Raw genomic sequence first — 24402 nt, 5'->3', positions numbered from 1 at the left:
CAAACTCCTGGGATGTGGGTGTAGCTGGCAAGGCCAGAATCGGTTATCTGCCCTTAATATCCTTTGAGACGGTGGTGGTGAGCCGCCCTGCGGTCCACGTGGTGTAGGTACACCCACAGTGCTGTTAGGGAGGGAGTTCCAGGATTTTGACCCAGTGACAGTGAAGGAACGGCCGATATATTTCCAAGTCAGGATGGTGAGCGACCTGCAGGAGATTGCACTCCAAATCTCTGCTGCTCTTGTCCTTCTGGACGGCCAAGGTCTCATGTTTGCTGTCGAACGAACCTTGGTGAGTTCCTGCAGTGTCCCGTACATAGATATGTCGACTAATGATTTGTGTACTTAATTGTGTCGCCATTTGTGGAATCTTTCTTTGCTTAAGTTTAGAACTTCAAATAGGAAGTTATTAATTGGCGGGAAGGTGCTTTGTCCTGAAGGTTACTTAAGTTTTTCCTTCATTTTCCACCGGCTGACATCATCACGCAGACCACAAAAGAATTGACAAGAGAAAGGGAGAAATAATGCCACACCGACCGGGCAGTAAGGATTGTACATGCAGGGCTCCAGTCCAATACTGGAAAGTGGGATAAGTTTGGGTGGCTAGTTTATTTCCAGCCTATGCAGACACCATGGGCCAGGTGTCCCCCTCCTGTGCTGTCAACTTTCTATTCTATCCTCATACGGCCCTAATGGGTTATATTGTCGGGCACAGAAAGAGTAACCCAGTGTCTGTCCCACCGGCCATGGAAGTGCTTGGTGTTGACACTCAGTGCTTTGAATGGGTGGACATCCATTTCTAGCATTAACACCGGCTTCCCCCTGTTTTTCTTTTTAGAGGGGGCAGGGGCAAAGTGATTACAAGCTGACCAGTAATTCATCCTTTTATTTTATTCGTTCATGGGGACGTTGGCGGCGCAGGCTGGGCCAGCATTTATTGTCCATCTCTAATTGCCCTCGAGGGGGCAGCAAAGAGTCAACCACGTTGCTGTGGGTCTGGAGTCACATGTAGGCCAGACCAGGTAAGGACGGCAGATTTCCTTCCCTAAAGGACGTTGGTTTTTACAACAATCGACAATGGGTTTCATGGTCATCATTGGACTTTTAATTCCAGGTTTATTTTGAAATGATTGAATTCAAATTTCACCAGGATTTGAACCTGGGTTCCCAGGACATTACTCTGGGTCTCTGGTTACTAACCCAGAGACAGTACCACCATGCTACCACCTCCCCCAACATCACAACATCACAGGGTGTTATTGAAATGTAAGAGTGGTTAACTTTGGAATTCCCTCCCTAACTCTCTGCCTCTCTCTCCATTACGACACTCTGCGTTCCTTGACCAAGCTTTTGCTAATTCCTAATCCTCCCCTTTATGGTTTGAGGCCCCTTTTAAAAAAAAAAAAATATATTTTTTACAGTACCCGATTCTTTTTTGTTTCCAATTGAGGGGCAATTTAGAGAGGGCAATCCACTTCCCCTGGGTTGTGGGGGTGAGACCCCCTCAGACACTGGGAGAATGTGCAAACTCCACACAGACAGTGACGCGGGCCGGTATCGAACCTGGGACCTCAGTGCCGTCAGGCAGCAGTGCTAACCACTGTGCCGCCCCTCGAGGCCACTGTTTGACTGATAATCAGTTGTGTAAAGTGCCTTTGGACATTTTACTGCGTTCAGGGTGCTTTGCAAATAATAATAATCGCTTAGTGTCACAAGTAGGCTTCAATGATGTTACTGTGAAAAGCCCCTAGTCGCCACATTCCGGCACCTGTTCGGGGAGGCTGGTACGGGAAATCAAGTTGTTGCTGCAATATAACTGGGACAGGGGTTTGGGGTGAAATTCAAGGCCAGAAGCTTTGGCTTCAGGCAAACCCTCTGTTCGCTTAGTTTGAGATGCTATACGTCAGTAAATTGTGTAACGTGGGTGCAGATGCAGAGAAACTACTTCCTCTGGAGGCGGGCATCCAGACAGAGAGGCCATGACCTTAAATTTATTATTTTTTTTCTTTTTTAAATTTAGTGTACCCAATTCATTTCTTCCAATTAAGGGGCAATTTAGCGTGGCCAATCCACCTACCCTGCACATCTTTGGGTTGTGGGGGTCCATCACACAAAGGGCGGCGGAAATCTGGAACAGTCTCCCTCGAAAGATTGTGGATGCCGGAGCCTGTAGGAGATTTCAAGTCAGAGGTGGATAGAAATATATTAGTAAGGATGTTAAGGAATCTGGAACATGGCTGGGTTCAATGGAGTTAAGGTCCATAGGGGACTTGAATGGTTGAACGGTTTAAGTAGCTATTTAAACCTGTGTAAATGGGGGGTCGCACAGTGGCGTAGTAGTTAACACTGCCACCTCACAGCGCTGAGGACCCGGGTTCAATTCCGGCCCCGGGTCACTGTCCGTGTGGAGTTTGCACATTCTCCCCATGTCTGCGTGGGTTTTGCCCCTGTGGTGATATGCATCACTGTAGACACACAAGGAGTTAATGTAAGTACACGTAGGCTAGCTCGACACTAGGGGGAGCACCAGAGACATGACACACAGACATTCAACCAATGGGCATTCACGATACACACAGAGGTGATACTACCACAGGGGGGCATTCACCAACCCATATATAAAGTACACAGCACACATGGTCTTCCTCTTTCCAGTGGAGACATTCGGTGAGTACAGACACCTGGTTGATTCAACATCACACCCACCATGTGGATTGTAGCAGACTGGTTCGTCAGTCTGAGTATCTATAAAAGGATTAACAGTAGTGGCGAATCCAAGTAGGAGAATTGTTAATAGTTTAATAAACGTGTTGAAGTTATCTCCACGTCCGAACCTTCCTTTGTCAGAGTGAACATCAAGGAAGCAGCTTATGCTACGCCAAGAGTATAACAAGACAGCCCCCACAACCCAAAAATATACAGAGTAGGTGGATTGGCCACACTAAATTGCCCCTTAATTTGGAAAAAAAATAGTTGGGTACACTAAATTTATTTTGAAAAAGAATCTGTGTATATTTTTTAAAAATGTGTGTTATTCAGAAAGGATTTTGACTGAAGGGCAAGTTGTGCACGCTGTTGATTTTTATTTTTACCTCTAGACTCGACCATTCCATTGTTCTCTGTGCTGGTCTTGTACCTTCTCTCCCCTACAGACTTGAACTTCTCCTGATCTTGGCTGCCATTCACCAATTCCCACTGACCCATCACCCCTGGGACTGTTGGCTGACATTGGCCCCAGATCTGGCAATCCCATGGTGCTGAGATTCCCATCCTTCCGTTCCAATCCCTCCTTGGCCTCGCTGGTTTCCTGTCTCTGTAACCTCCAGCCCCACAGCCCGCTGAGGTGTCCGTGACTCCCTCATCCTGGCCTCCCGCCTGTCCCGCTCTGGAATTCCCTCCCTAAGTATCTCTGTCCCTCTTTCCTCATTTGAGACGGTCCTTACAAACTAGCTTTTTTGGTCACTTTGGACAAGGTGGTGCCTTTTGGATGAAATGTTGTACGGCCATCCGCCTGCCCTCTCGGAGGGATGCGTCATCCCTGGAATCCCGGCCAATATTTACCACTCAGTCAACAAAGCAAGAAGATTGGGTCATTTTCACATTGCTGTTTGTGGGAGCTTGCTGTGCACAAATGGCTGTCATGTTTTACCACAGTGCCTACGCTTCCAAATTGGCTGTAAAACATTTGGGGGTATCCGGAAGTAGTTAAAGTTGCTACATCTAATATCCTGTCCTTTGACCCTGGGTCAATTTTGTGGTCCGGTCACGCTCGGCCGAAATGCCTTTTGGGACGTTTTTGTGAAGAGCTATAGAAATGCAACTGTTTCTTTAATTAAGCGGTCGCTGTTGTGAATGTGATTCATGACGCATACCACAAATGCCTGGAACAACTGTGCAAACAATGCGTCTCTGCTTACAGATAATAACACTGGTGTGGCAAGCAGGAGGTGTGGATTGGCGAGGTCACGACCTCCTGTCACCACGACACCCGGCTTAGTTTACCGAGCAATGGTACACTCGCCTCCGCACTGTTTGAAGGAAATGGATAGTGTGGTACAGGGCAGCAGGTTGATCAGCAACTGTGAAGAGAGGGAGAGAGCGGGCAAACTAGTACAGATTGCTGTCGATCACGAGTACCTTTTTCTCCGATGCCAGCTCGCTTTGCCATCTAATCTCCCGGTCAGCTCCCCTGCTCCTCTTCAAAAACGGTGGCTGCAGAGGGTGGAAGGGGCCCCTGTTTAATGTCTCACCCAAAAGACGGCGCTCCCGACTGTGCCACACTCCCGCGGTACCTCAGTCCGAGCGCCAGCCTGCGTTTTGCACTTCAGACCTTGGCAAAGGGACTTGAGGCCACCACTCCCTGACCAGTCGAGAGTGTTACCCACTGAGAGCAGATTGGTGTTGGGGGGAGTGGGAGATGTTCAGAGTTCATTAACTGTTTCGGTGAAGCTGCAACATGTGTCTTACTGCACAAGGCAGACTTGTGTTAATATAGTACCTTTTGACATTTTTTTTGATTTGATTTATTCTTGTCACATGTATTAGTATACAGTGAAAAGTATTATTTCTTGCATGCTGTACAAACAATGCATACCGTACATAGGGAAGGAAGGAGAGATTGCAGAATATAATGTTACAGCTATAGCAAGGTGTAGAGAAAAGATCAACTTTATACGAGGTAGGTCCATTCAAAAGTCTGATGGCAGTAGGGAAGAAGCTGTTCTTGGGTTGGTTGGTACGTGACCTCAAACTTTGGTATCTTTTTCCTGACGGAAGAAGGTGGAAGAGAGTATGTCCGGGGTGCGTGGGGTCCTTAATTATGCTGGCTGCCTTTCTGAGGCAGCGGGAATTGTAGAGTCAATGGATGGGCGGCTGGTTTGCGTGATGGATTGGGCTGCATTCACAACCTTTTGTAGTTTCCTGTGGTCTTGGGCTGAGCAGGCTCCATACCAAGCTGTGATACAACCAGAAAGAATGCTTTCTATGGTGCATCCTTGCACTACCTTGGGGAGAAAGCAGGATTAGACTATTGAGTTGGATGATCAGCCATGATCGTGATAAGTGGCGGAGAACATAGAACATAGAACAGTACAGCACAGAACAGGCCCTTCGGCCCTCGATGTTGTGCCGAGCAATGATCACCCTACTCAAACCCACGTATCCACCCTATACCCGTAACCCAACAACCCCCCCCCCCCCATAACCTTACTTTTTAGGACACTACTGGCAATTTAGCATGGCCAATCCACCTAACCCGCACATCTTTGGACTGTGGGAGGAAACCGGAGCACCCGGAGGAGGCTCCAAGGGCCAAAAGGCCTCCTCCTGCTCCTATCTTCTATGTATCTATGTATATCCCTACATGTTACACATCCAAAAAACGACTTTTTCAACTGCATTCACTGTTGTAAAACTTGACAGCTATCTGTACAGAGCAAGCTCCCACACACAGCAATAATGACCCGATCGTGTATTTTGATTGTGATTTCGATTGAGGATGAATGTTGGCCGGCACAGGGGAGAAAAACCCTCTGCTCTTATTCAAGATGGTGGCCGTGGGATCTTTTACTGGGCGGACGGGTACTCAGGTTAATATTTCATCTGAAGGATGGCACCTCTGAATCTGTGGAATTCGCTTCCCCAGAGTGCGGTGCGTGCTGGGACAGTGAGTAAATTGAAGATGGAGTTAGACAGATGTTTAATTGGTCATGGGTTGAAGGGTTATGGAGAATGGGCAGGATGGTGGAGTTGAGACCAGGGGGAGGTCAGCCATGATCGAATGGCGGAGCAGACACGGTGGGCCAAATGGCCGAATTCTGCTCCTATATCTTATGAACTTACGAACTCTTGAGAGTGCAGCACTTGTAATGTGCTTGGGATGTCCGTGATGGGCTTAAATCTCTGGAGAGGGACTTGAACCCACAGCCTCCTGACTCAAGATGCAGGAGAGCTACTTTGAGTCATGATTGATTTGCTGTTGGAATAATGAGGATCCGCACTGCTGTGTGTTTCCAAGTATGAGAGTCAGAAGATTGCACGCAAATGGAATTGAAGTTTCTGGTGTTATACGGGAGAGACTGTAGTGTGGATATGCGAAACGACAGCTTATATGTTGTAGCCTTTTTGTTTGTGTGTGTGTCTTATTTGTTTTCTCATTCTTTCTTTCTTTCTCTCTCTTTCTCACTCGTTCATTCTCGCTCTCGTTCGTTCATTCGCTCTCTCTCCCTCTCTCTCTCCCCACCCCCCCCACCCTCATTAACTCCATCTAATTTGATCAACTGTGTCACCGTAACCACTGGCTGTGAGCTGCGTTGACACAGACCTGCAATTAGAATGTCTACCCCATCCATTGGGAGAAGTTATTTTCTTTCCCAATGTAGCATCTCCAGCCAGACAAGAAGAGCTTCAGTTGCAGACATCCTGTTGTTAGTTTCAGCAGACGTGGTGATTACTGTAATTAACTCCTGGTGCCGATGAACTTAACTCTCCGAGGACTGAGGGACTGTCGAGCGCCTCTTTTACTTTGTTCAGTGTGGGAGGGCGTTCCCCGGCAATAGTTCGTCTTTAACCCCTTGCTGGTAATCTTCGTGGTCCCATGTCTTCCTCTGATCCAGTTTTCCCTTTTAAAGATCTATAAATAGATAGAGAATTGGTTTATTGAAAAATCATTATGGTGGCAGAACCACAGAAATGATACCATAAGACATAGGAGCAGAATAAGGCCACTCGGCCCATCGAGTCTGCTCCGCCATTCAATCATGGCTGATGTTTTCTCATCCCCATTCTCCTGCCTTCTCCCCATAACCCCTGATCCCCTTATTAATCAAGATAATCAGCACCGAAGGGAGCCATTCAGCCCATCTTGTCCATGCCAACCCAAAGTCACCTAAAGGTCCTTTCTAATCCCATCTTTTAAAAAATGTATTAGTTCAGGGGATGTCGCCAGCTGGTACAGCATTTATTGCCCATCCCTAATTGCCCTCGAGGGGGCAGTTAAGAGTCAACCACATTGCTGTGGGTCTGGAGTCACATGTAGGCCAGACCGGGTAAGGACGGCAGATTTCCTTCCCTGAAGGACATTAGTGAAGCAGATGGGTTTTTACGACAATCGACAATGGCTTCATGGTCACCATTAGAGTTGTAATTTTAGATTTTTGTTATTCTTCCTGCACACGACCCAGGGCCCTGCAGCTTACAGCACCAAAATTGCAGATCCAGGTACTTTTTAAAAGAGTTTAGGGTCTCTGCCTCCACCACCAACTCGGGCAGCGAATTCCAGACTCCCACTACCCTCTGAGTAAAAGGTTTTCCTCATGTCCCCTCTAATCCTTCTGCCACTTAGCTTGAATCTATGCCCCCTGGTTTTTGTACTCTCTGCCAAGGGAAACAGGTTCCTCCTGTCTACTCTATCTCTACCCCTCACAATTCTGTACACCTCAGTCACATCACCCCTCAGCCTTCTCTGGTCCGAAGAAAACAACCCCAACCTCTCCACTCTCTCCTCATAGCTACAATTCTCCAGCAACATTCCAATAAATCTTCTTCACACTCTCTCCGGAGCATTTACGTCCTTCCTGTAACATGGTGACCAGAACTGCTCGCATTGGTAAACTGTGATGACGGCCATTCCCGGTGAACCCGAACAGAAGAGGGACAGAGCTGGAGGGTCTACTGTTCAAACCAGCCCAACCTGGAGATCGAGGTAGCACACGACCGGACACGGATCCACAAGTGGAAACTGACCAGTCTGGCAGAGGATGTTGAAAAGAACTTCCCTGGCAGGGAGGGTGCAGACGGTCAAGATGATCGTACTGCCGAGGCTCCTCTTCCTGTTTGGATCCATTCCGATCTTTATCCCCAAGGCCTTTTTCCATAAAAGCAAATTACTGCGGATGCTGGAATCTGAAACGAAAGGGAAAATGCTGGAAAATCTCAGCAAGTCTGGCAGCATCTGTAGGGAGAGAAAAGAGCTAATGTTTCGGGTCCGATGACTCTTTATCAAAGCTGACAGATGCTGCCAGACTTGCTGAGATTTTCCCTTTTGCCTTTTTCCATAAGAAAGGCAAAATTATCATGGTGTTTATGTGTGGTTGGGGGGGGGGGGGACCCGAGGTTCCAGAAGTCCACACTCACTAGGCAGCCACAGCCGAGAGGTTGAGGGGATGGATACGAGAACTCGACGCAGAATGGGTGAGGCTGGAGGAGTCCTTCAAGGGAACAACTGTCTGTGCCCTTGCCAGGGGAGTGCTTCCATCCCCCTTGCTGAAATACACATCCTGCCCACTGGTGGTAGCAGAGACATTGAAGACATGGAACCGAATGAGGCAACACATCGGCCTAACCGAGATATCCTCCATGGCCCCCATCTGCGACAACCACAAATTCCTGCCAGTCATGCTCGACGCCACCTTTAAAAAATGGAGACAGGATGGAGGGCGGGGGAGGGGGGGATTCTGAGCAGTCAGGGACTTTTACATCGGGGACAGACTGGTGACCTTGGATGAACTGATGGAAGAACTGGAATTACTGACAGGACAGGAACCCGGGCACTTTGAAATTAAACACTTTCTCCGCAAGGAGACGTCAAGTTACTCCAGGGCCCTGAGAGACACATTACTGGAGGACCTAACATACACGGACTGTAAGGAGTGGGGGGAGTGTTGGAACTGTGGGAACATCTAAGCATGATTACAGGATAGGGCAAGAATATCACTGGATGGAACCAGACGGAAATGGGAGGACGAACTGGGGACGGAAGTGAGTTGGGGACTGGAGCGATTCACTGAGCAGGGCCAACTCCACCTCCTCCTGCGCTAGGCTCAGCCTCGTGCAGTTTAAGGTGGTGGAGATTGCTCAGCCAAACAGAACCCAAATGAACAGGTTCTTCCCGGAGGTGGAGGGCAGGTGTGAACAGTGCCAGGGAGGCCCGGCCAACCAAGCCAACATAGACTGGGCCTGCCCCAGACTTGTTGGGTTCTGGACAGCCTTCTTTGAGGCAATGTCCATGACTGTGAGGGTGAGGGTGGAACCATGCCTGAGAGATGGCAGTTTTTGGGAACTGCACATGGGGAAGGGGGTTAGCGCCCTGGCTTTTGCTTCCCTAACCGCACGCCAGAGAATCCTGCTCAGCTGGCGGTCAGCAGCACCACCCACAGCTGGCTCGCTGACCTGGCGGACTTCCTCCACTTGGAGATCATCAAATTCACTAACTAAGGGTCGGACGAGGGCTTCCACAAAGGGTGGGGGTCATTTGTCAGCCAGTTCCAAGACCTGTTGGAGGCCAATAGAGACTAGGAAGAGAGATTGGGGGGGGGGGGGGGGGGGGGGGGGAGGAAAACAAATAAGAGCGCGCACAATGGAGAGTGGGGCTGAGGGGGGAGGGGAGAGGAAGAGAGAAGGAAGTCACAGAATGAAACAAGGGGGGAAAAGGGAGGAGGGAAAGCGTGCCGCTTTGGCCCTGTTAAAGCTCGCTTGTCGCTTGGCCAAGTCAGACCCAACGTCCTGGTGGATCCATATCCGATTCTCTTCCCAGCTACAGTGTCGTGTTGCCTTCCCCCCCTCAGGATTCGTTCCTCCTCTTGGAACTTGGGCATTCGGACGATCACCTCGCACGGCGGCTCCCCTGTCACCTGGCCTCTGGCACAACGACCGGTGGGCCCAATCCAACTCCGGGGACTTCTCAAAGACCCCCTCCTTGACTAGCTTTGCACACATCCTCGCCACATAATCGCGACTCGTTCCCGCCATCCCCTCCAGCCACTGGTTAGCACTGCTGCCTCACGGCGCCGAGCATCCGGGTTCGATCCCAGCTCCAGGACTCCACGCTGTCCGTGTGGAGTTTGCACATTCTCCCCGTGTCTGCGTGGGCCTCACCCCCACAACCCAAAAATATGCAGGGAAGGTGGATTGGCCATGCTAAATTGCCCCTTAATTGGGAAAAAAAAAGAATTGGATACTCTAAATGTATTTTTTTTAAAAAGCATGGGCTGGATTCTCCGGTTGCCGACGGTGAAATCGGGTTCGGCGAACGGCTGGAAAATCACATTTCCCGACTGAAACGGGGGCGGCGCTGCTTTTGCGATGTTTCGCTCCAGGACGCCGTGCCATGTATCGCGATGCTGCGCCCCCGACACTTTTCTGCATTAAACTCCATTTGCCACCTGTCAGCCCAGCTCTGCAGCTTATCTATGTCCCTCTGTAATTTGTAACATCCTTCCGCACTGTCCACAACTCCACCGATTTTAGTGTCATCTGCAAATTTACTCACCCATCCTTCTACGCCCTCCTCCAGGTCATTTATAAATATGACAAACAGCAGCGGCCCCAAAACAGATCCTTTTGGTACACCACCAGTAACTGGACACCAGTCAGAACATTTCCCATCAACCACCACTCTTTGTCTTCTATCAGCGAGCCAATATCTGATCCAAACTGCTAAATCACCCTGAATCCCATGCCTCTGTATTTTCTGCAATAGCCTACCGTGGGGAACCTTACCAAACGCTTTACTGAAATCCATATACACCACATCAACTGCTTTACCCTCATCCACCTGTTTGGTCACCTTCTCAAAAAACTCGATAAGGTTTGTGAGGCACGACCTACCCTTCACAAAACCATGTTGACTATCTCTAATCAAATTATTCCTATCTATATACATCCTATCTCTTATAAACCTTTCTAAGACTTTTCCCACAACCGAAGTAAGGCTCAGTGGTCTATAGTTACCGGGGTTTATCTCTACTCCCCTTCTTGTACAAGGGGACATCATTTGCTATCCTCCAGTCCTCTGGCACTATTCCTGTAGACAAAGATGACAAAGTACCCAATTAAGTTATTCCAATTCAGGGACAATTTAGCGTGGCCAATCTACCTACCATGCACATCTTTGGGATAGGGGAGTGAGACCCACGCAGACACGGGGAGACCGTGCAAACTCCACACGGACAGTGACCCGGAGCCGAGATCAAACCCGGGTCCACAGCGCCATGAGGCAGCAGTGCTAACCACTGCGCCACCGTGCTGCCCTGAAGGCTTCAGTTATAAGGAGAGGCTGGAGAATCTGGGTTTGAAGCAGGGGAGAGAGTGGGTGTGAGGGGTATTCAAAATCATGATGGATTTTGATAGAATAAATTTGGCGCTTTTGCTTCCAGTGATGGGGAGGTTGGGAACTAAGTTTTAGATGCTTGACAAAAGGAACCAGAGGCGGAATGAGAAAGGTTCCGCAGTGAGTTCTGATCCAGAATGGGATGGGGATGGTGAAACACGCAACCTTCAAAAGGAAATTAAATTTATACTTGATGCAAAAAGAATTAGAGAGGGCTAAGGGGATGGAGCAGGAGGGGAGTGGGAGTAATCTGATAACACTTCTCAAAGAGCTGAGACGAGCTTGGCATGATATATGTGTCTGTGACGACATTTGTCCTTTTCAGCTCTGCCACTCGGTGGTGAAGCCAGGAGCACTTCTTCCACACAAACGTGCATAGAGAGGCCACGTTATCGGGGGTGGTGGGGTAGTGTTGTTGTCACTAGATTGCCCCGAGACCCAGGGTAACACCATGGAGACCACTGCAGATGGTGAAATTTGAATTTAATAATAATCTGCAATTGAATCACCAGGATGTTGCCTGGTCTGCAAGGTATTAGCTATGAGGAGAGGTTGGATAAACTCGGATTGTTTTCACTGGGGCGACCTGATAGAAGTCTGCAAAATTCTGAGTGGCATGGACAGGGTGGATAGTCAGAAGTGTTTTTCCCAGGATGTAAGAGTCAATTACTAGGGGACGTATGTTTAAGTTGCGAGTGGCGAAGTTTAGAGGAGATCATAGGATTTACAGTGCAGAAGGAGGCCATTTGGCCCATCGTCTGCACCGGCCCTTGGAAAGAGCATCCTACCTAAGCCCATGCTTTCACCCTATCCCCGTAACCCCAACTACCCTTTTTGGACACTTAAGGACAATTTATCATGGCCAATCCACCTAACCTGCACATCTTTGGACTGTGGGAGGAAACCGGAGCACCCGGAGGAAACCCACGCAGACACGGGGAGAACGTGCAGACTCCGCACAGACAGTGACCCAAGCCGGGAATCGAACCTGGGACACAGGAGCTGAGAAGCAACTGTGCTAACCACTGTGCTACTGTACTGCCCAGATGTGCGAGGGAAGTGGGTGCCTGGAACTCGCCGCCAGATGAGTTGGTGAAAGCAGGTACGATAGTGAAGTTGAAGAGGCATCTTGACGAATACATGAATACGATGGGAATAGAGGGATATGGACCACTGAACTGCAGAAAGTTTTAGCTTAGACGGGCATCATGATCGGCGCAGGCCTGGAGGGCCTAAGGGCCTGTTCCTGTGCTGCACTGAACTTTGTGCTTTGAAAATCTAAAGATGATCATGAACCCAAAATCGATTGTAGTAAAAACCCATCTGGTTCACTAATGTCCTTTTAGGTAAGGAAATCTGCCGTCCTGACCTGGTCCAGGTTGATACTAGAGACAATCAATGCTGGCCCAGCCAGCAACGACTGCATCCTGGGTTGGATTTGTTTATTGTCACGTATACCGAGGTACAGTGAAAAATATTTTTCTGTGAGCAGCTCAACTGATCATTAAGTACATGAAAAGAAAAGGAAATACAAGAAAATACATAATAGGGCAACACAAGGTACACAATGTAACTACATAACACCGGCATCGGGTGAAGCATACAGGGGTGTAGTGTTAATAAGGTCAGTCCATAAGAGGGTCGTTTAGGAGTCTGGTAACAGCGGGGTAGAAGCTGTTTTGGAGTCTGTTCGTGCGTGCTCTCAGACTTCTGTGTCTCCTGCCCTATGGAAGAAGTTGGAAGAGTGAGTAAGCCGGGTGGGAGGGATCTTTGATTATGCTGCCCGCTTTCCCCAGGCAGCGGGGGTGTAGATGGATGCAAATAAAATGAAGGATCTGCTAGTTGTAAAACTCCACTGGACAGGGCGCTCACTGAACGGCTGCACTGCTCCCATCCGTCCTCACGAGTGCCATCTCTCCACATCCTCCGATGGATGAGTGAGCAACCAACCGCCTCCGTTGTTTTGACACCAATGCCAGCTTCTCAAATGTCAATGCGTTGTCAGCTGTTGTGTAGGAGGGTGAAGCTGGCACCTGGCAGTCGCAACAAAGAATACATTAGCACTTGCATGATGGCGAGACACCTTTCAGTTAGTGACATTCAGTTGCCAACTCTTCAACTCTGCTCCTGCCAACTGCTATCCCCGGGTAAGATGCCCAGTCGATGGAGGGCATTCGCTCGCCCTCCGTGATTGCCCTCGAGGGTCATGACACCGAGGATGGAAAATGCAAGTGGTGTCCGATGAAATGACAAGCTTTTCATTTTACTCCTTTGGTTTATCAATTGTAAAAAATACACTGGAGATGATCTGCAATGATGGAGTATTCGGTTAGATGGCTGGTTGAGTGTTTGGTTAGGCGGCAGGTTGAGTGTTTGGTTAGATGGCAGGTTGAGTGTTTGGTTAGGTGGCAGGTTGAGTGGTTAGATGGCAGGTTGAGTGTTTGGTTAGATGGTAGGTTGAGTGGTTAGATGGCTGGTTGAGTGTTTGGTTAGGTGGTAGGTTGAGTGTTTGGTTAGGTGGCAGGTTGAGTGTTTGGTTAGGTGGCAGGTTGAGTGTTTGGTTAGGTGGCAGGTTGAGTGTTTGGTTAGATGGCAGGTTGAGTGTTTGGTTAGATGGCAGGTTGAGTGTTTGGTTAGGTGGCAGGTTGAGTGTTTGGTTAGGTGGTAGGTTGAGTGTTTGGTTAGGTGGCAGGTTGAGTGTTTGGTTAGATGGCAGGTTGAGTGTTTGGTTAGGTGGCAGGTTGAGTGTTTGGTTAGGTGGCAGGTTGAGTGTTTGGTTAGGTGGCTGGTTGAGTGTTCGGTTAGGTGGCAGGTTGAGTGTTTGGTTAGGTGGTAGGTTGAGTGTTTGGTTAGGTGGTAGGTTGAGTGTTTGGTTAGGTGGCAGGTTGAGTGTTTGGTTAGTTGGCAGGTTGAGTGTTTGGTTAGGTGGCAGGTTGAGTGTTTGGTTAGGTGGCAGGTTGAGTGTTTGGTTAGTTGGCAGGTTGAGTGTTTGGTTAGGTGGCAGGTTGAGTGTTTGGTTAGGTGGCAGGTTGAGTGTTTGGTTAGATGGCAGGTTGAGTGTTTGGTTAGGTGGCAGGTTGAGTGTTTGGTTAGGTGGCAGGTTGAGTGATCGGACCTTCTGGAAAATGTTCCACTGTGGTTGGCAATCCCAGCCATTAAAGAAAAGATGGCTATCTGGCGATCATTTCTGGTTTATATATAATTTTTGTTTTAAATTGAGAGTACCCAATTTTTAAAAATAATAATAATTTAAAAAAAAATCATAATCTTCATTGTCACAAGTCGGCTTACATTAACCCCACAACGAGGTTACTGTGAAAATCCCCCAGTCTCCACATTCCGGCGCCTGTTCGGATACACAGAGGGAGAATTCAGAATGTCCAATTCAACGAACAAGCACGTCTTTCGGGACGTGTGGGAGGAAACCGGAGCGTCCGGAGGAAACCCACGCAGACACAGGGAGAACGTGCAGACTCCACACAGACAGTGACCCTAGCCGGGAATCGACCCCGAGACCCTGGAGCTGTGAAGCGACAGTGCTAATTAATTCCAATTAAAGGGGCAATTTAGCGTGGCCAATCCATCTAACCTGCACATCTTTGAGTTGTGGGGGCGAAACCCACGCAGACACGGGGAGCATGTGCAAATTCTACACAAGCAGTGACCCAGGACCGAGTTTGAACCCGACTCCTCAGCGGTGTGAGGCAACAGTGCTACCCACTGTGTCACTGTGCCGCCCTGTGATTTATATATAATTTAGTCCAACTGTATAGTTTGTTTGTTCACCATAGAATGATACAGCACAAAGGAGGCCATTTGTCCCATCTAGCCTGTGCTGGCTCTTTTGAACCAACTATCCAATTAGATTTAGAACAGTACAGCACAGAACAGGCCCTTCGGCCCTCGATGTTGTGCCGAGCAATGATCACCCTACTCAAACTCACATATCCACCCTATACCCGCAACCCAACAACTTCCCCCTTAACCTTACTTTTTTTTAGGACACTACGGGAAATTTAGCATGGCCAATCCACCTAACCCGCACATCTTTGGACTGTGGGAGGAAACCGGAGCACCCGGAGGAAACCCACGCACACACGGGGAGGCCGTGCAGACTCCACACAGACAGTGACCCAGCCGGGAACCGAACCTGGGACCCTGGAGCTGTGAAGCATTGATGCTAACCACTATGCTACCGTGCTGCCCCTATTCTTTCTACTTTCCCAGCTCCTTCCAAATAGCCATCAATATCTCCGCCCCCACCCCCTCCCCCTCCCCTTCCCCCTCCACCTGGTTCAAATACGTAGTTAGTAGACAGCGGGATAAAGCGAGTGTGCCCCTCCTTCAATTGTTGCTATTGTGGGAGGGGTCTTTGATTTTCCTCAGGCAGCAGGAGTTGTAGACAGAGACAGTGAATGGGAGACGGGTTTGTGTGATGAATTGGGATGTGTTCATGACTATCTGAAGTATCTTACCGTCTTGGGCCGAGCAGTTGCCATACCAGGCTGTGATGCAGCCCGATAGGATGCTCTCTATGGTGCATCTGCAAAAACTGGTAAGAGGTAATGTGGACATGCCAAATTTCCTTAGTTTCCTGAGGAAGTCTAGGTGCTGTTGTGCTTTCTTGGTGGTAGTGTCGACGTGGGTGGATCAGGGCAGATTTTTGGTGATGCGCACACCTGGAAATTTGAAGCTGTTAACCATCTCCACCTCGGCCCCGTTGATGCTGACAGGGGTATGTACAGTATTTTGCTTCCTGAAGTCAATGACCAGCTCTTTAGTTTTGCTGGCATTGAGGGAGAGATTGTTGTCGCTGCACCACTCCACTAGGTTCTCTATCTCCCTCCTGTATTCTGACTCGTCGTTATTCGAGATCCGACCCACTATGGTCGTATCGTCAGCAAACTTGTAGATGGCAAATTTTGCCCCACAGCCGTGTGTGTACAGGGAGTATAGTAGGGGGCTAAGTACGCAGCCTTGCGGGCCCCGGTATTGAGGACTATCGTGGAGGAGATGTTGTTGTTGTTTATTCATACTGATTGCGGTCTATGGGTCAGAAAGTCGAAGATCCAGTTGCAGAAGGGGGAGCCAAGTCCTAGGTCTTGGAGGTTTGATATGAATTTGGCTGGGATAATGGTGTTGAAGGCGGAGCTGTAGTCAATAAATAGGAGTCTGATGTAGGAGTCCTTGTTGTCAAGATGCTGCAGGGATGGGTGTAGGGCTAGGGAGATGGCGTCTGCTGTGGACCAGTTGCGGCGGTATGAAAATTGCAGTGGATCAAGGCATTTTGGGAGTATGGAATTGATGTATCTCATAAACAACCTCTCGAAGCACTTCATAATAATAGATGTCAAAGAAGGCCACCGGATGATAGTCATTGAGGCGCGTTGCCTGGTTGTTCTTTGGCACCGGTATGATGGTGGTCTTCTTGAAGCAAGTGGGAACTTCAGAATGGAGTAGGGTGAGACTGAATATGTCCACAAACACATCTGCCAGCTGGTCCACGCAGGATCTCAATGCACGACCAGGGACCCTGTCAGGATCTGTTGCTTTCCGAGGGTTCACTTTCACGAAGGCCAAGCTGACTTTGGAAGCTGTGACGGTAGGTATGGGTGTGTCCTGGGCTGCTGGAGCCTGTTATGTTGTTTAAGCTTTGCCACAACTGACGAGAGTCTGTGCCTCTAGATTAATCTGATATTGTCTCTTGGCATCCCTGATGACTTTGCGGAGGTCGTACCTGGATTTCTTGTATAAGTCTGTCTTGAACGCCTCAGACCTGTCCTTCAGTAGGGAGTCAACCTCCTGATTAAGCCGTGGTTTCTAGTTGGAGAAAGTATGTACTGCTTTCTTTGGCACACAGTCGTCTATACGTTTGCTGATGAAGTCAGTGACGGTGGTGACATACTCGTTTAGGTTGGTCGCTGAGTTCTTAAATATGGACCAGTCCACTGACTCCAAGCAGTCACGTAGGAGCTCTTCTGTTGTCTCGAACCAGCACTGCACAACCGTAACCGATTCTCCCGCTTACGTTTCTGCTTGTATGTTGGGAGAAGGAGCACTGTCTTATTGTGTGCACACACAGGCGCACGCACACACACACGCGCACACACAGGCCTACACACACAGGCCTGTGCACACACAGTCGCACAATCAGAATGTCAACGGTGTGGTGTTTGAGAGTGTGGGAGGAGAAAAGATTTTCAAATGCAGCCTGAAATTTCTGAACCTATTTGAACAGCTGTATCAAGAACCTGTTTACATCAGTGTAGGAGAAATATTTTATTCATATAGCACTGATCCAACAGCACTGTAAACAAGTTTAGCTGGTGATCTACGTAACCTATACAAGCTACTGGGCCCCAACAGTGCTGTGAAATGTGTGGATTCTGGCTGCGGCCTCAGCACAGAGCTAATTAACGGGTGTCACAATAATCCACGTTGGGCCGCCGCCTGTCCCTCTCACTGTCTTTGTTACACTCCCCTCATACTCTCATTCTTCCTTGTTATCCTTCTTGTCTCTCACATGTTCTCCCTCCCAGTCACACACTCTCCCTTGCTCATCATCTCTGTCTTCTCCACCCTTTATTTGCTGTCTGTCTCTCCCCCCCCCCCCCCCCCCCCCCCACTCGCTTTAGTGCATTGATGCACTCACCTCAGTGGGTAATGTTCTCACCGCTGCTTCACATTGTGCAGCCATCAGTAAGTAATGGCCATTGGCACCTGGGTGCAGCACTGTGCGAGGTGCCATCTTTTGGATGGGACACTAAACTGAGGCGCTGCCTGCTCCCCCAGGTGGACAAAAGGGTCCCACATCTGCCACATCACTTCGCTGATTTATTAGGTGTTCGCTGTATCAGGAGTGTGATGGAATGCTCTCCACTTGCCTGGATGAGTGCCAGCTCCAACGACACTCAAGAAGCTCAATGCCATCCAGGACAAAGCAGCCCCGCTTGATTGCTCCCCCTTCCACAAACATTCACTCCCTCCACAATATCCGCACAGTGGCAGCCGTGTGTACCATCTACAAGATGCACTGCAGAAACTCATCAAGGCTCCCTAGCTTGTACTTTCCAAACTTGTGACTACTGCCACCTGGAAGGACAAGAGCAGCAGCTACCTGGGAACCCCACCACCTGGAGGTTCTCCTCCAAATCACTCGCCACCCTGACTTGGAAATATATCGGCCGCTCCTTCACTGTCACTGGGTCAAAATCCTGGAACTCCCTCCCTAACAACACTGTGGGTATCCTGCACCTCATGGACTGCAGCAGTTCAAGAATACAGCTCTCCAACACCTTCTTGAGGCCAGCAATGTGCCCAATGTAAATTGACTGTATTTTTTTTTTTGCGTTATAATTACCAGACTTCAAAATGTATTTGATTTATTGTGAAGTACTTTTGAGAGATTCCAAGGTCGTGAAAGTTGCAACCATCAGTGAACATCTCCATTTCCTATGATGGAGGGAAGGTCATTAATGAAGCAGTTGAAGGTGGTTGGGTCTCAGACACCACCCTGAGGAGCTCCTGCAGTGAAGTCCTGGAGCTGAGATGGTTGACATTTAACAACCGCAGCCATCTTTGTTGTGTGTGATCTTTTACAGTGTCCTTTTGTGGCGTACTCTGCATTTGTGTGTTGTGTATTTTTGTAATTTTAGTGGAGTCTCTCTCTCTCGCACTAAGGCAATCTCTCCACTGTGATCATGGACCTGGTCTCTGGATTCTTGCAGGATTTCTTCTTTGCCACAATGTCATGTCATTCTGGACACCCCCTTTTGTATCTTTACCTGTCCCAATACCACACTCTGAGACCATCATTCCTCAGGGTCATTTAATCTCTCCAGTCTTCCACCCTATCACAGATCTTCCCTTTAATTCCTCCTTCCCTTGATCTTCCTCTGCACTTGGTAGAGGCAGGGTGGTGGGGACAGATGGCGCTGTCATGTTAATGTCACTCGACTAGGAATCCAGAGGCCCAGGTTAATGCTGTGGGGGCAATGGTTCAAATCCCACCGCAGCAGCCAGTAAAATTTAAAATTGATTAATAAATCTGGAATTGAAAGCTAGACCCAGTAATGTCTCGTATCTGTGCGGTAGGTTTGTAATAAACATTCTGCAAAGAAGTTCATCAGGACATGAGTTATGACGACCAGCCCTCTGGGTGTACATTGGCAGTGTCACATCACATCATACATCAAACGTCAGAACATGGGCAGAAAGGGCCCATGAGGCTCAGTCTTGTGTTGTTCGGAGTGTTCTGCAAATTTAGTTTCCTACACGGAGAGAGAGATGGGCCAGGGGGCCGGAAAAGAGCTGCTCTCTGCCCAGCGTAGAGATGTTCCCAGGCAGCTTTCAACCTCTGCTTGTCCATTTTAGAGGAGGTGGTGGCGTAGTGGTATTGTCACTGGACTCGTAAACCAGGTGAGGAAGGAGCAGTGCTCCGAAAGCTAGTGTTTGAAACAAACCTATTGGACTTTAACCTGGTGTTGTCAGACTTCTTACTGTACCCACCCCAGTCCAACGCCGGCATCCCCACATCATGGCTACCATAGAAAACATCCTGTCTGGCTGCATCACAGCCTGGTATGGCAACTACTCGGCCCAAGACCGTAAGAAACTTCAGAGAGTTGTGAACACCGCCCAGTCCATCACACAAACCTGCTTCCCATCCATTGACTCCATCTACACCTCCCACAGAGAGTAGTAAGGGCATGGAATGCCCTGCCTACAACAGTAGTGGACTCGCCAACACTAAACGCATTCAAATGGTCATTGGATAGGCATATGGATGATAAGGGAATAGTGTAGATGGGCTTTAGGTCGGCGCAATATCGAGGGCCGAAGGGCCTGTACTGCGCTGTTATGTTCTATGTCCCACTGCCTTCAGAAAACGGGCAGCGTAATCAAAGACCCCTCCCACCCGGCTTACTCTTCGGACTTCTTCCATCGGGCAGGAGTTACCAAAGTCTGAGAACACGCACAAACGGATTCAATAACAGCTTGTTCCCCACTGTTATCAGGCTCCGAAACGACCCTCTTATGGACTAACCTAATTAATGCTACACCCCTGTGTGCTTCACCCAATGCCGGTGTCTATGTATTTACATTGTGTACCTTGTGTTGCCCTATTACGTATTTTATTTTCATGTACTAATTGATCTGTTTGAGCTGCTTTCAGAAAAATACCTTTCACTGTACCTGTGTACACGTGACAATAAGCAAATCCATCCACCCATCCAATGTCCTTTAGAGAAGGAAATCTGCCGTCCTTACCTGGTCTGACCTACATGTGACTCCAGACCCGCAGCAATGTGGTTGACTCTTAAATGCCCTCAGGGATGGGCAACTAATACTGGCTCGACCAGTGACGTCAACATCCCATGACAGAATTAAAATACAACATCTATGCTAGGTGTAGCGACTTTATTAATCCTGCTGACTTGAAGAAGGCCATTGTGTTGGCAGGACGGTGGCTGAGCGGTTAGCACTGCTGCCTCACAGCTCCAGGGTCCCGGGTTCAATTCCGGTCTTGGGTGAGTGTGGCTGCGTGGGTTTCCTCCGGGTGCTCCGGTTTCCTCCCACAGTCCAAAGATGTGCAGGTTAGGTGGATTAACCATGATAACATTACCCTTTAGTGTGTCCAAAGGGTAGGTGGGGGTTGTGGGGATATGGTGGGAGAGAGTGGGCCGAGGGTGCTTTTTCGGCGGGCCAGTGCAGACTCGATGGGCCGAATGGCCTCCTCCAGCACTTTAGGAATTCTATTCTAGCTATTCTATTCTGAGGTAAGTGTTGGTGTGTTTTGAGAGGAGAGATTCACAGATTGGTCATAGCAATGTCGTTCCTGGCCTTGAGTTCTACTAACGGTGTTTTATTTCTCTCCCCCCTTCCCTTTCTCATCTTTCCTTACAGTGGGAGCGATTCTGGTTCCTCATTCTCTGCATCACGTTCTTCTTGACTCTGGTCTGGTTCTACTTCTGGTGGGAAGTGCATAACGATTACAATGAATTCAACTGGTGAGTGAAGCGGGTTTGCTTGATTGTGTGTTACACTTGAGGTTCTCGTGCATGACGTAAACTTTTACGCAGCTTTTTCTGTGGTGGAGTTGGTTCCCACTGGAACCCTGGGTGCATGGTAGCACAGTGGTTAGCACTGCTGCTTCACAGCGCCAGGAACCCGGGTTCAATTCTGACCTTGGGTGACTGTCTGTGTGGAGTTTGCACGTTCTCCCCGTGTCTGCGTGGGTTTCCTCCGGGTGCTCCGGATTCCTTCCACAGTCCAAAGATGTGCAGGTTAGGTGGATTGGCCATGATAAATTGCCCTTAGTGTCCAAAAGGTTTGATGGGGTTACAGGGATAGGGCAGGGGAGTGGGCCCAGGTGGAGTGCTCATTCAGAGGGTTGGTGCAGCCGAGATGGGCTGAACTACCAGCTCCTGCACTGCTGAGATTCTATGAACTTTACGCACTGTGTCCAGTTTCCTCTGTTTCTATCACCCAATTAACTATAAAACCATCCCCCTGGCCATTGCAGACTCCCTCCCCCTTCCGATCACTTTAACTTCGTCCGCTCTCTGGGGGCGGAATGGCGGCGCAGTGGTTACCACTGCTGCCTCACGGCACGGAGGACCTGAGTTCCATCCCGTCCCCGGGTCACAGTTTGTGTGGAGTTTGCACATTCTCCCCGTGTTTGCGTGCGCCCCCCCCCCCCCCCCCCCCGATGTGCAGGCTAGGTGGATTATCCATGGTATGTTGTTCCTTAATTGGAAAAATATAATTGGGTACTCTAAATTTTTTAAAAAACATCCTCCGATCTCTGCCCCCCCCCTCCGATCTCTGCACTTATCCATCTCTCATTTCCTTACTCCACCAGAGGTGCCCACAGAGGTCCTTAGCTAGGGATGCGAACCATGATTAAATGTATTTCTGGAGTTTTCATCACATAATTTGGTAAATGTCCGAATATCTCCTCTGGCTCAATGTCCATTGCAGTCTTATTCAGCTCGTGTGAAGTCCTCTGGGATGGTTTACTCTGTTCCCATTCCAATAGCTCTATTGTTTAATTTTTGCAGCAGGTTCCGTGTTCCTGAAGTTTTCAGCCTCTCTGCATCTCCACTATTCCCAATATTTTTTATACATTTTTCCAATTTAGCGTGGCCAATCCACCTACTCTGCACATCTTTGGGTTGTGGGGGCGAAAGAAACCCACGCAGACATGGGGAGAATGTGCAAACTCCACATGGACAGTGACCCAGAGCCGGGATCGAACCTGGGACCTCGGCGCCGTGAGGCAGCAGGGCTAACCCAGTGTGCCACCATGCTGCCCTCACTATTCCCAATTTTAAAAACCAAATTTAGTTGGCAGAATGTTCAGATTTCAGATGTTTGACAGAGACAGCACAAGCATATTTCTTTGTTTAACACATCAAATTGGTGCAAACTGGAACACACTCTCTGAGTGGGTGGTGGAAGTTGATTCAATAGTAACTTTCAAACGCAAATTGGATAAGTGCGTGAAGAAAAAAAAATGACAAATGCAATGGAGAAAGAGCTGGAGAGTGGGATTAATTGGGTAGCTCTGCAATGGAACCAGCAAGACTGTGGACCAATTGCCCTCTCCTTGAGCTGTACCATTCTATGATTCTATGAAAGGTGATATGTACACCGTAAATCAGTGACGGGAAGCCCAGGTGGGCTGCACGCTTGAAATCAGAGCTTGTTCACTGACCATGAATAAGATTAAATACATTTAATACACGCAGAATATTTCAGAACGAGTTACAGAAAATGCTTAAATGTTCATATCTTAATTGAACTGTCATCAACTTCAAATGGTAAAAACAAAAGAAATATTTACACTTGACGCAGAGGGAGCGCACGGTTCTCACAGTCAGTGTTGTGAGCAATTGGCTTTCACCTCACACTTGTCCTTTCTTTACACGCGAATCACTTCAGTCAGACTGTTAGCAATAAATACTGAGCTGCACTTGGGCAGGACAGACAAGGCAAGAGGAATACATGATAAACGGCAGGATCCTGGGAAGCACCGAGGATCAGAGGGACCTCGGTGTGCATGTACACCCGTCCCTTAAGGTAGCAGAGCAGGTGGATTCAGTGGTTAAGAAGGCATATGGTACACTTGCTTTTATTAGCCGAGGCATTGCATTTAAGAGCAGGAAGGTTATGCTGGAACTGTATGAAACGTTGGTTAGGCCACAGCTAGAGTATTGTGTGCAGTTCTGGAATCCACGTTATAGGAGGGATGTGATAGCCACTGGAAAGGGTGCAGAGGAGATTTACCAGGATGTTGCCTGGGCTGGAGAGTGTTAGCTTTGAAGAGAGATTGGATAGATTGTTTTGCTTGGAGTAGACAAGACTGAGGGGGTACATGATTGAGATGTATAAAATTATGAGGGGCATAGAGTAGACGGGAATAAACATTTCCCCTTGGTGGAAGGATCAATGTCCAGGGGGCATAGGTTTAAGGTAAGGGGGCAGGAGGTTTAGAGGGGATGTGAGGGAAAACCTTTTCACCCAGAGGGTGGTGCCTCTGGAACTCGCTGCCTGAAAGGGTGGTGGAGGCAGAGACCCTCATAACATTTAAGAAATATTTAGATGTGCACTTGTGATGTCAAGGCAGACAAAGCTATGGGCCGAGTGTAGGAAACTGGGATTAGAATAGTTAGGTGGTTGTTTATGACCAGCACAGATGCGATGGGCCAAAGGGCCTTTTCTATGCTCTGGACGACTATGAATCTATGACTCTATATGTAAATCAGCGGAATGCAGCAACGCGGCGCGTGGGCAATGGGTCAACAAAATGGCTCGTGGACCGCACTCGCCCGGCCGCATGTGCACCCCCTTTCCCCCAGGGGGCAGGCTTCCCACCACCGCAGTAAATCTTCAATTAACATTGACTGACTGAACGGTGTTTCAGCTCGACGCCATTAATTGAGCCGTGCCAGTTTAATGCTTCCCATTTCACTTTAACACCGTTTGCCACAGATGTCCCCCCCTGTGGACTGTCTGCTCGCATGACGCTTCCTGTGGTGGTTCCACCCTCGCCCTCAGTCTCTTTTACCTGCCGACCCCTGACCTCCTGTCCATCCGGGGGTTCAGCGGCTCCCTGCTCCTGGCTTCGCTTCTGAACCCGCTTTCGAGCTCCATCTAGTGGCAGAGGCCAGCTGGTGCAGGCAGTCCGGACTTCAGCTGCTACCGGCACCAACCAATGGGGCTTGGTCAGTCTAAAAGTGCTGCGCATTGAAGTGAGTGCTATAATTGTTTTTCAATTTAGAGTACCCAATTAA

General features: G+C 48.9%; 1 protein-coding gene across 4 annotated transcripts in view; it reads left to right on the top strand.

The window, feature by feature from the left end:
* The window catches only part of gdpd5b (glycerophosphodiester phosphodiesterase domain containing 5b), a 256227-nt gene that overhangs the window by 137244 nt on the left and 94581 nt on the right, over window positions 1-24402 (top strand). For all 4 annotated transcript variants that reach the window (XM_038818004.1, XM_038818002.1, XM_038818003.1 and 1 more), the window contains exon 3: window positions 21011-21114. In XM_038818004.1, the coding sequence (XP_038673932.1) occupies window positions 21011-21114 (104 nt within the window). The remainder of the gene's footprint in view (window positions 1-21010; window positions 21115-24402) is intronic.

The sequence above is a fragment of the Scyliorhinus canicula genome, chromosome 14, assembly GCF_902713615.1.
Source record: "Scyliorhinus canicula chromosome 14, sScyCan1.1, whole genome shotgun sequence".
Classification (NCBI taxonomy): Eukaryota; Metazoa; Chordata; class Chondrichthyes; order Carcharhiniformes; family Scyliorhinidae; genus Scyliorhinus; species Scyliorhinus canicula.
The sequence above is the reverse complement of the archived record's forward strand: the minus strand, read 5'-3'. Positions and strand labels throughout refer to the sequence as shown.